This window comes from Ylistrum balloti, unplaced genomic scaffold (genome assembly GCF_031769215.1).
Source record: "Ylistrum balloti isolate Yb309-2 unplaced genomic scaffold, AGI_CSIRO_Ybal_v1 Utg370212, whole genome shotgun sequence".
Lineage (NCBI taxonomy): Eukaryota > Metazoa > Mollusca > Bivalvia > Pectinida > Pectinidae > Ylistrum > Ylistrum balloti.
In genome coordinates, this window is record NW_026782181.1 from 441,540 (window position 1) to 453,667 (window position 12,128).

At 33.5% G+C, this 12,128-nt stretch overlaps 1 protein-coding gene across 1 annotated transcript in view; it reads right to left on the reverse strand.

Annotated features, from left to right (window-relative positions):
• Positions 1-305: 305 nt before the first annotated feature.
• The window catches only part of LOC132551752 (high affinity cAMP-specific 3',5'-cyclic phosphodiesterase 7A-like), a 73,672-nt gene continuing 61,849 nt past the window's right edge, over positions 306-12,128 (reverse strand). The window contains exons 7-14 of the mRNA XM_060215886.1: positions 10,947-10,970; positions 8,990-9,121; positions 8,383-8,474; positions 8,126-8,207; positions 7,076-7,141; positions 6,604-6,700; positions 5,842-5,922; positions 306-4,993 (exon numbers count right to left, since the gene is read on the reverse strand). Coding sequence (XP_060071869.1) covers positions 3,888-4,993; positions 5,842-5,922; positions 6,604-6,700; positions 7,076-7,141; positions 8,126-8,207; positions 8,383-8,474; positions 8,990-9,121; positions 10,947-10,970 — 1,680 coding nt within the window. The 3' untranslated portion in view covers positions 306-3,887. The remainder of the gene's footprint in view (positions 4,994-5,841; positions 5,923-6,603; positions 6,701-7,075; positions 7,142-8,125; positions 8,208-8,382; positions 8,475-8,989; positions 9,122-10,946; positions 10,971-12,128) is intronic.

Genomic DNA, 12,128 nt, shown 5'->3' on the forward strand with positions numbered 1-12,128 from the left:
GGATTTTTTAGTATATCCATGAGAAGATATATTCAGTGTTGGTGAGATTTAAAGGGGCTATACATGGGAGGAAATATTCAGTGTTGGTGATGGTTTTAAAGGGGCTATCCATGGGAGGAACTAATCAGTGTTGGCAAGGGTATCACACAGAACCCATCGATGGAGGGTCTATTCAGTGCTGTTGAGGGTTTTACAGAGTCTATCTATGGGAGATCTATTCAGCATTGGTGAAGGTTTTACAGAGTCTATGTACGGGAAAAGACCACAGGTAATTAACACTAAAAACAAAACACAAAGTCTTGATCTACATAAATATATATGTATTCATGAGTTTTGTAAAACAAGTGCGAATCAAATTTAATATTTCTTAAATGATAAAATTCCCCAAAACATTTCTCTATGAAATTTCAATAGATTCCTACAGAATAGACTAATGGTATAAGATCACATTATACAGAATCTGTACTCATGTGTAACATTACAATCACCAAACTTACAAACTATATGGTCCTAAATATTCTCGCCTCATTTAAACATTTCAAATAATACACATGTACAAAGTTTTTAAGTTATCAATTTTTCACACTTATTACACAAAACATCAATTCATCAATTGTAAGAAGTTATAAATAGTTTACATTTTAATCTACTTACTGTATAAATCTTAAATATAAATATAACAACCTCTCGTACACATTACCTTAACATGTTGGTAGATGTAGTAAGGAAAAACCACCCATGATTCTATGTTCTATAAGTTCATGTGTATGCTATAACTTCACTTGCTAGCTTTTAGGAGGATATCTAGTCATATACAGAGCTCTCTAAATATGAATAAATAAAACTCAGAAGAGCAGTATCTAAAGTCAAGTTTCCTGACAGTATATTCTTCTTCCAACAACCAGCAGCAGTGATAGAAAATACACTTCTTAGAAACTCGCTACACTATATCATATTCCTTACATAATCATTTTAATTAGTGAAACAAAGAAACACTTATTCATTTGACATAATTGCATCAAATGTAAAGAAACTCTATACTTAATTTTCCAGAAATATATATAAATAGAGTTTTTATCGTCCTTTGTTAGACAGACCAACAATAACATACTTATTGATTATAGCCCAAAGAAAAAAGTATGATACCACAGACAGACTTGGCCAGTATGTAAGGTATAGACTAGATAACTAAAGAAGGACAGGGTCAGACATCCTATCACTTTATAAAGCTACTGAAATACACATAATGTAGCGAAACATTCAGAAAATTACTGTCAGGTACTCATCACAGCACAATCCATCCTCCTCCAAATAAATGTAACATTTCAGCTAATTTAAAAAGTGCTCTCATTTTACCGTCAAATCAGTCCATTTTTATCTTGCTAATCATATTACTGAACACATGCATTTATCTTTTGTTCAATTAACTGATGAAATATTCTTCTTTGCTGTTACATTTTCAAAGTTTAAACAAATATTGTGCTGTTTTATTGACAAGAAACCAGAAAAAATCCCCTTTTTAAAATATTACTTGAATTGGTAACCATATTTTAGAACGAGAAATAAACTACTTAATCTCATCAACCCACTTCATTATTTGACAGATTTCTTATGATAGAGAAAGAGATGTTAGCACTTATTACCATAGAACACACAGAAGACTTGCAGAAGTGAAAATTGCAATGTTGTTCTGTAAGACAATCTAGTTCCGTATCACAATGGTGTTAACATATTGTTCTACTTGTTGGAATATATCAACTTCATGTACAAACACATAATACAAACTGAATTACATCTGAGGTGAAAAATATCTTATAAGATATAATAAATCTATTATAATCCATTGCTTTAATTCAAAATTCAGAAGTTAACAACCTTTCAGCTACCCACTCTTAATTTTACGAGCATTATCCTGATATCAGATTTTAAATCAAACACTACCTTTTGTAAAATAGTGAGATTTTGGATTAATTGTCCTAAAAAGTACAGTATGATAAGATTTTAAATAAAAACCAGCATGCATAATAGTAAACATGACAGACAAATACATATAATATTTAGTGTATCCATTATACAAATCAACTGTTTTACATTTGACGGGTAAACACCCACTAGTTATAAGTGAAGAAATCTTTTCTTCTTTTATTTTTTTCATTCACAATAGATAGATATTTCCCTTAATGAATACTTTTTTGTAGAAATAATTTCTGTTCCACTTCAGAAATCTAAAGACTTTAGTCTAGTGATGAAGTCGAATGACATCCACGTAATAAGTAAAATGTACCATAAATCCTTGTTAGGAATTCCGTATTTTTGTAATACAGAGTTGTCTGCTCTTTGAGAAGGTATCTGTTGTTCATCATTTGTTTGTGAGAGTAATACCATAACTTTGTGAGAAAACAGCAAAATATTCTCACATAAACTAATGACGTAACAACCAATACCTCTACTGACAAGAGCAGATAACTCTGTACTGCAAAACGACAGAATATTTCAATATAGTACAGATAAAATAATTCTATAGGCAGTTTATATGAAATAATGCAGAAACTACTCTGAAGAATATTCTCTTAATCTATTAGGTAATATAACAAATTATCTTGATTATTTTTGAGCCATTTTTTCACAACTCTTTACATCAATGAGCACAGGTCACAATATCTAGCTAAACATTTCATTTCACTTTTCATACATCTTTTTAAACAAGTGAGAAGCTGAATTTGATCAAACTTTCACAAAAGTTTATACATCCGATATACTCCATTTTAATCTGCAGACTTAAATGTCCAGTTATAGATGAAGAGACAGTATATTAAGTGGTTACACAACCTTATTTATACACTAAATATTTACTAAACCTTACAACTTATGATTTTTCTGTTAATATTAAATGTTAAGGTAATAAGAGAAACATCAGAAGTGCAGAAGTAGCAAACAGTTTTGTTGAAAAATATGGCGAAATTCTCCGCACATTTTATACATTAAATATTTTATTTTGGCAGACATTTTAGAAATAGGTACATGTTATTGAATAATCTGCACCACCAAATACATTTCTCCTCTTTGTTGAATACACAGATATGAAATATATTTGGTGTTTCACGGAAAATTATTTAATATCAAATAGATATTTAAACAGTTTATACAATAAAAGAACACGTGGTAGCTAAAACATCTGAATTAAATTGACTTACACTAAGTTCAATCAAATTTTGAATAATTGTTTGGACAATGTTATTATTTCTTGTTTCTGAATATCAAAAGGTTCGAAGATAGATAGAGTAAAACTTTGTGTTTGAGGTGAAGGATTGTAACCACTTTGGCCCTGTTGCTAGTCTTGTACAATGGAATTAAAGATGAGATCAAAATTGTGATCAGTGATGACATAATGAACGTGATCTATCACAGTAAATATGTACTGTTACCACAGGCTTTTTATCAACAGTAATCATCTCTACAAATCTACATCACATTTATTCTAGTAAAAGTTGATTCTCCAATAATAAATACCCATCATCCTTAAAAATATAAACACATGAAATGGAGTGAATTTCTGTGTTGATTCAACAGTATAGTTTCATTAATAGACTGTCTAAGCATGCTCAATGATAAATATTATTCTACTGGCCAAACCCCCTTTTAAAATATAACAAGCCTAAACAGCCATTTAGTATAATAAATACAGTATTTCAGTAGACAGATATACTTATGTAAATAAAACATGCGATTTTTTATCAATACAAACCATCGATCTAAAGAAGCAGTGTTACTGCATGTCTCGACCAAGACACATTCAACACATAAGACTAGTACCAATATTATATACCTTGGTAGGCCCTACATTATAAACTTTAAACTATAAATATGAAATATATTAAACACTATTGCTATGCAATTGAACCTGGTATATGCTTGGCCACATCCTTTGATTTGATGGGCTCGGTATTTGGAGCTAGTTTTACCCTGTCAATAGATGCAGATGTCCTACCATATTCCAGTGGTGACCCTTTTAATTCATGATCTGTATTGGAAACACTAGAGTCTCGGTCACTACTGGATAAAGCACCTACACAGTTGAAAGACACAGGCGAAATAACAGTTGTCTCCCCTTGAGCAAGATCCCCAGCACTCTGGGAAGCTTCAGCTGAAAGGAGTTGAGAATGGAATGTATGACTAGTACTATCAAGTTTTCCCAACTGGGATCCTTTATATCCCCAGTTTGGAGTAGTCCGGCTACCCAGCAAATTTTGGGCACCAACAAATTTCACAGATCCAGTCGATCCATTTAAAGAAGTGATTTCTGAAGATAAAGACAAACCACTAAACAGTCTGCTTGCTTCAAAACTTGGACTAAGGTTTGAGATCTTAGGCTGAGTTACTAATGAGTCAATAGAGATGCTTCTGCCTGCAGGCCTTCCTGGTGAAGGAAAGGGAGACAACTTTCCTAAGAGTCTATCCATTGAGGTAGTATGTAATATCATAGCCGTTGGAAGGCTACGTCGTCGAATGTACTGAGTATGAGGTAGACTGTCTCGACGAATAGTCACACAAGTAATTTCTTTCTGTAAGTATGCCGGAGGCATACTGTGCCTGCGTATCTCTGGGTTCCACTGGTTTTCAGGAATTTCACGTAAAGGAGATAGACTACGACAGCTTCCCCGTCTACTCCCATTACTTGATGAACTGCATTCGTCTTCATTCACCAGGTGAGTGAAAGTTAACGGTAATCGTGCTTCCTGCACAAAGTCATTTTCCTCATCAGTATTATTATTCACTTCTTCCTCATTTTCCTCCTCTTTCGTCTCTCCTTTTTCCTCCTCTACCAGATCTTCCTGAATTTCCACCTTAACTTTTTCTGCAGTTTCCTCTTTCATAATTTCTTTCCATCGTGCTTGATTTGATTTCATATTTTTTAACATTGTCTCACTGAGCTGTGTTGGAAGAAACCGGTACCATTCTTGAAACAAAGGATTCACTACAAACTCTATGAAACCTGTAATATAGAAAAATATATATAAGTAAAGGCTATCTGTATTAGATACATGTAAAATACCTGAAGTATATACGGTACATGTTGTCTTGAAATATTATCCTTCGAGCTGATTTACATGGAGTTGCAAGTTTTATTCCCACACTACAATGTTGATAGAACAAACCTCTGTAGTTGCAGATTTCAGTTAACTGAAGTCAAGCTTTGGGCATTTTGATGAATGATTTCCTACAACTTCATAGACTTTACAGGAAGTATTTCTTATAAATCTGCTTTGGTTTCATCACCCTCAAAACAATAGTTTAATTTAGTTATTGTGAATTGTCACATGGTATCGTAATGAACCATTTTTGCATGATTTAAACGTTTTGTAACTGGAGATTGAAATAACTAAACCTAAGTGTAATGACTGATTATAAAAAAAAATAGGGTCTGTCACGGTGAAGACCATACAGGAAACATTTATCTATCTAAATGGAAAACAAGGTAAAATAACTCTCAACAAGGATGTCCAACATCATATTCAATGCTTCCCATGCTGGTGTGATGGAATGGCAGCTAGGCAACACTACATACAATGAATATACCCCAGCCTATCATAATAATTTGTATGCACTAAAGGGACCCACATTCTGTATAACACAAATTTTATTTGACCAAGTGATGCTGTATGCAACAACAATTGGTCAAATAACTTTGTGTCATCGCACTATATAATTATCTCATGTTCCACAAATGATTTGACTCTTTGTAATTACCATGTTTAATGGCATCAATAACTGTAAACTCATTTGTATTTAACTACAGCTATCATCCATTAGTGATATTTCTATCTACCACGTTTTACTAACCTGCTTGTATTTTGGCGACTGTGTTAGCTTTTCTGTCACACATTGGTGTTACTGGGATGTGAAGACGATATTCATAGTCTCCTGTCAACAGAAATCATGTCATTTAAGCAAATGGAAGTACAGTCATCAAAAACTAAGTCACTTTAATCACGTTTAGGTAGTCAGCAGAAACCATGTCACTTTAACCATATTTAGGTCGCTTTAACCACATTTAAGTACAGTCATCAAAAACTAAGTCACTTTAACCACATTTAGGTACAGTCATCAAAAACTAAGTCACTTTAACCACATTTAGGTACAGTCATCAAAAACTAAGTCACTTTAACCACATTTAGGTACAGTCATCAAAAACTAAGTCACTTTAATCACGTTTAGATATAGTCAGCAGAAACCATGTTTCTTTAACCACATTTAGGTATATTTATTAGAAACTCAATATCTGTATTGGAGCAATTAACTCAAAGGTTCTGTGAAGTACCAACATTTCAAACTTTTCTTAAAGTCACAAGTCCAAGCCCTTTTCATGCTGAATGAAACTCACAGGTCCATTTTTGAATACATTTGTGTATATGTATAGCATTTTTTCTCTATTGGTGCCAAGGACAAGTTAAGTACTGTCATAACACATGTCCAGTACAAATTTTGTTGCAAGATCTTCACTTTTTCATTGGAATTAAAAACATGCAGTCTTAAAGGGCTTCAAAGAATTTTTTGTTATAATAATCTTGATAATGAAAAATGCCTTTAGCCTTTGACTAATACCTTGTCGGAAAAACTCCTCACAGACGTTTTCACTCCACTGACGACTGATGTCCCACATACGACATGGGTTAGAGATATCAGCACACTTAAGGGCTATCTGTAATACAACGAAGTATGTCACATTTACATCAGCATACATGTATGTAATTCCCTTATACTATCTGTTACACATCCATTAGGATGCGGTTCCTTCTCTGCCCCTATTTGTCACCAAACCCAACTAACATACATATATCTTCTACTTGCTATATTCCTTACAAATCCGTACATTCCAGAAATTCCCTTCTCCCATTGTGTACAGCCTTCTACTCCCAATTTCATACAATATTCTGTCCATTCCAGACAGTTTTTCTTACTACTATAAGTACTTCACTCCTGTTTTCATACAGTATCATTAGTCCTCGTTTCCTGATAATCAGTTATACAGTCCAAGAATCTTTAGTTAAACATGAGAAAGAAGTTTTTTTTTTACCTGCAACATAAAATGTCGATGTGATGGATTTCTGACTGCGTCATATTCTCCGCTGTCTAGATATTTCTGTAAACAACAAATTAAACAATGATAAAAATGTCCGCAGAAATGGATACTGACTCTACATCTTATGAGGGTAAGTAGAAAAACATCTTACACAGTAGACCAAAAATGTTACAGTGGCTGATACGTGTCACTTTTCTACCCTAATGTTATATCAGGGCTGTAATTAGAGATGGAAGGAGACCATATTTATATAATGTGTACACACAAAACACGAATTATTCGAAAACAACATAGTTCACCAATTGATGACATATTATATATGAATATGAATTTCTTCTTAATTTCTTAAACGCTATTTAGGTCTTATAAAGGTGACTGTGTGGTCATTGAAACGTCACACTCTAATCTTCTACTGGTTGTGTTATAAGATTTAGGTGACCGTGTTGTCATCTAAACATAATATTCTAATCTTCTACTGGTTGTGTTATAAGATGAAGGTGACCGCAATGAGATAACATGCATGCATACTCATTAAGACTTCTCACCTTTCCGACATGACCAATATGTAAACATCAATGTTTGCAAGTCAAAATTTTAGATAACTGCTCGACGCAGAGGAATTTCAGTCATAACACCTCTGTTTACATACTTTACAGATTGGCCATAAGTACACTACATTTCAATTTATCAGAAGTCAGTACTGATCAACTTGATCAGCTGAAAATTGCATGTAAATTAGCAAGTCAAAAGGTCAATCACATGTAAATTTTTATGTCATAGGTCATTTACATTCAGTGGCAAAAGATTGAAAAAAAGTTTTAGAAATTTAGGATGTAAAAATCCTCATAAAGCCACTAATCTCGTAGAATATTTGCTTTTTCTGTCCAAGAATTTTCCACAAAAGGTTGAGATCAACAATCAGATGATGTAGACGGAAATCTTCTCACAATTTTCAGTTTTGTACTAGACGGATTGTTTATGTATTTATGTATTTTATCTCCACAGAGTTGATCTGGAAATCCTACACCTATTCAGTTCACTTACCTTAAAACGTGTTAGAAATTCCTGCTGACGAGTGATATCTGTGGCCAATATAAGTGACTTGATTTGTGATTCCATCTGCTCCCTAATACAAAGAGTAAATGTTAAAATATTCAAATTACTATGAATACAAACAAATTTTAAGTTTTTAGTAAAAAAATAAGTCTTTTGTAAGCATCAACATTTATCATAATATGAATTTAGGTCGAGCGATATTCTTTTAGCTGTGAAATAAAACGAACCAATAAAAATTTCCTTACCATTCCATGACACTAAGATGACTAAACAACCCTGTTTCGAGAAGGACACCAATTGCTGACCTCCAGTGATGGTTTTCCAGCACAGATGTGTTCTGAAATACACAATATTAATTGATAACACTGCTCAATATATCACAATACTCATGTAAGAGTCTTTAGCAACTTCTAAGACAAATTTAGTATGTTATATTTTGATTCTAAATAATTCATGCTAAAATATCGACAAAAGCCAACATGTACTTGAAAATGAGATATGATAAAAGAGGAAAATAAGAAATATTTGTTTGGTCCATGAACTTTGTTTACAAACAGTAGTTCCAAAGTATGACATATAAAACATAAGGTACATAAACTGCACTACAAAAATTTACAGATCACTTCTATAACATTTATTAAAATATAATATACAGTATTCTGTCGCATTACATAATTGCAAAAATGATTACCATTTTGAAGAAAATCACAGGATTTCATCCTAACCTTTGGCACAATTTATGAAGTAAAAGGTGAAAACATTATCAGAGGAGTTTTCTTTTCAAACATCTTCATTTATCATTTCTTTTTTTCGCTTTTTGTTTTTGATTTTTTTTTCCATAGGTAACTTTACCTCATATAATGCAGCAAGATGGTTAGCAGTGGCTATCAGGAACGCCTGGTTCACTCCAGGGTGATCAACGTCATGTGTCATGGCAGCCAATAAGCTGGTCATGATTTCAAACGGAGGTATAGTATTTTGCAACTGTGAAAATGTAAGACAATTCAATATATTAAAAACTATGTAAAAAGATCATCTATATAAAAAAAACTTTCAAATAATCCTAGAGAGCAATTTTCAAATTTCATAAAATAGCAGATGATGTGACATTGCAGCTCATTTTATCTTCTCCATCATCTTTATAATATAATATATAATACTATCAATTTCAGGTAAGTAGGAGTTGTTTCCCTTGTATGGTATTGAATTATTATAATTTATTGACTGTAATGTAAGTTAATATATTTTATCTTGAACTACTGTGTTGCTATGTGTCAGAAAGGACTGAAATGGGCTCCATTTGATGTCTTACCCTTTGTAATATATGTATTTATGTCAACAAAATTCTTTGAAATTGAAATCAATAAGAGTCCTTCAGTATCCCAAAGTTTACAACAAAGGAGTCCTACAGCATCCCAAGATAGACAACAATACAGTCCTTCAGTATTCTAAGACTACAAACACAGGAGTCTTTCAGTATCCCAAGTCTTACAACAAAGCAGTTCTACAGTATCCCAAGTCTTACAATAAGCGAGTCTTTCAGTATCCCAAGTCTTACAACACAGGAGTCTTTCAGTTTCCCAAGTCTTACAACAAAGCAGTTCTTCAGTATCCCAAGTCTTACAATAAGGGAGTCTTTCAGTATCCCAAGTCTTAAAACACAGGAGTCTTTCAGTATCCCAAGTCTTACAACAAAGCAGTTCTTCAGTATCCCAAGTCTTACAACAAAGGTGTCTTTCAGTATCCCAAGTCTTACAACAAAGGAGTCCTTCAGTATCCCAAGTCTTACAATAAAGGAGTCCTTCAGTATCCCAAGTCTTACAATAAAGGAGTCCTACAGCATCCAAAATCTTACAACAAAACAGTCCTTCAGTATCCCAAGTCTTACATCTAAGGAGTCCTACAGTATCACAAGTCTTACAATAAAGCAGTCCTTCAGTATCCCAAGTCTTACAACAAAGGAGTCCTTCAGTATCCCAAGTCTTACAATAAAGCAGTTCTTCAGTATCCCAAGTCTTACAACAAAGCAGTCCTTCAGTATCCCAAGTCTTACAACAAAGCAGTCCTTCAGTATCCCAAGTCTTACAATAAAGCAGTTCTTCAGTATCCCAAGTCTTACAACAAAGCAGTCCTTCAGTATCCCAAGTCTTACAACAAAGCAGTTCTACAGTATCCCAAGTCTTACAACAAAGCAGTTCTACAGTATCCCAAGTCTTACAACAAAGCAGTTCTTCAGTATCCCAAGTCTTACAATAAAGGAGTCCTTCAGTATCCCAAGTCTTACAATAAAGCAGTTCTTCAGTATCCCAAGTCTTACAATAAAGCAGTTCTTCAGTATCCCAAGTCTTACAACAAAGCAGTCCTTTAGTATCCCAAGTCTTACAACAAAGCAGTCCTTCAGTATCCCAAGTCTTACAATAAAGCAGTTCTTCAGTATCCCAAGTTTCAGTATCCCAAGTCTTACAACAAAGGAGTCCTTCAGTATCCCAAGTCTTACAATAAAGCAGTTCTACAGTATCCCAAGTCTTACAACAAAGGAGTCCTTCAGTATCCCAAGTCTTACAATAAAGCAGTTCTACAGTATCCCAAGTCTTACAATAAAGCAGTTCTACAGTATCCCAAGTCTTACAATAAAGGAGTCCTTCAGTATCCCAAGTCTTACAATAAAGGAGTCCTTCAGTATCCCAAGTCTTACAACAAAGGAGTTCTACAGTTTTATCAGCAAATATATAGTCTTACAATAAAGCAAGTTTAGGTGTATCCTGGTTTACACAGGGTCTTACACAGTTTAAAGTATGTTTAGTCTCACCTGTTTCTCCTGAAGGTAACAAGTCTTACACAGCTGCATGAAAATTGTGGTAGTGTTTCATGGTAATCCCAAAGTCTTACAAATAAAACATAGTAGTTATGTATCCCAAGTCTTACAACAAAGGAGTCCTTACAGATTATGTGCAAGTCTTAAAAATTAAAGAAAAGACACTGAAGTCTATATCTAGATATCATGAGGAATTCAACATTTAAGGAATTTTTATTCAGTTCAAGATTACAAATCGACCTAGTATAAAGAAACAGAGCAGGGAAGACAGAGAAAATAAAATTCCACAGGTCCATAGAAGAAGTTTTCTTCAACTGCCCCTTTACATCAAACTCAAAGAAAGCCACTAACATTTTAGGTGGACCAAACTACAATCTAGTTGTATTAGACAAACATGGATGAAAATAAAAGTCTATTGATATAACAGACTCATACTTCCATGCAAGTATGTTTAATACAACTAGGAAAGGTGAAAACTTATATTGAAGTGAATGGCCTCATGAATAAAGCTGAACATAACTCTGAAATAACGTATCAGGAGATAAGGTTCCATGTCAGATATATTTTCATTACCTTATCTAACTGATAGCTGTGCCTTTTTGATACAAGTTGTTTCACTAACAAAACTATCTGGATGAACCCCAGAAATTGTGCAGGATAAAATGATGATAATTATAAGAACAATGCAAGTTTTTAAATTCACATTTTATAATATCATACATTCAAACATCCTACCTTAAAAAAACATAAGAGACACACAGTGTATGATAATGATTTGGAAATGAAGTAACTGAGTACTATGACAGATTGAAAAACATGGATAACCTCGAACTGTACCACAGATAACTTACTGAGTACTGTACCACAGATAACTTACTGAGTACTGTACCACAGATAACATACTGAGTACTGTACCACAGATAACTTACGGAGTACTGTACCATAGAGAACTTACTGAGTACTGTATCACAGATAACTTACTGAGTACTGTACCACAGATAACTTACTGAGTACTGTACAACAGATAACTTACTGAGTACTGTACCACAGATAACTTACTGAGTACTGTACCACAGATAAACTGTACTGAGATTACTTACTGAGTACTGTACCACAGATAACTTACTGAGTACTGTACCACAGAGAACTTACTGAGTACTGTACCACAGATAACTT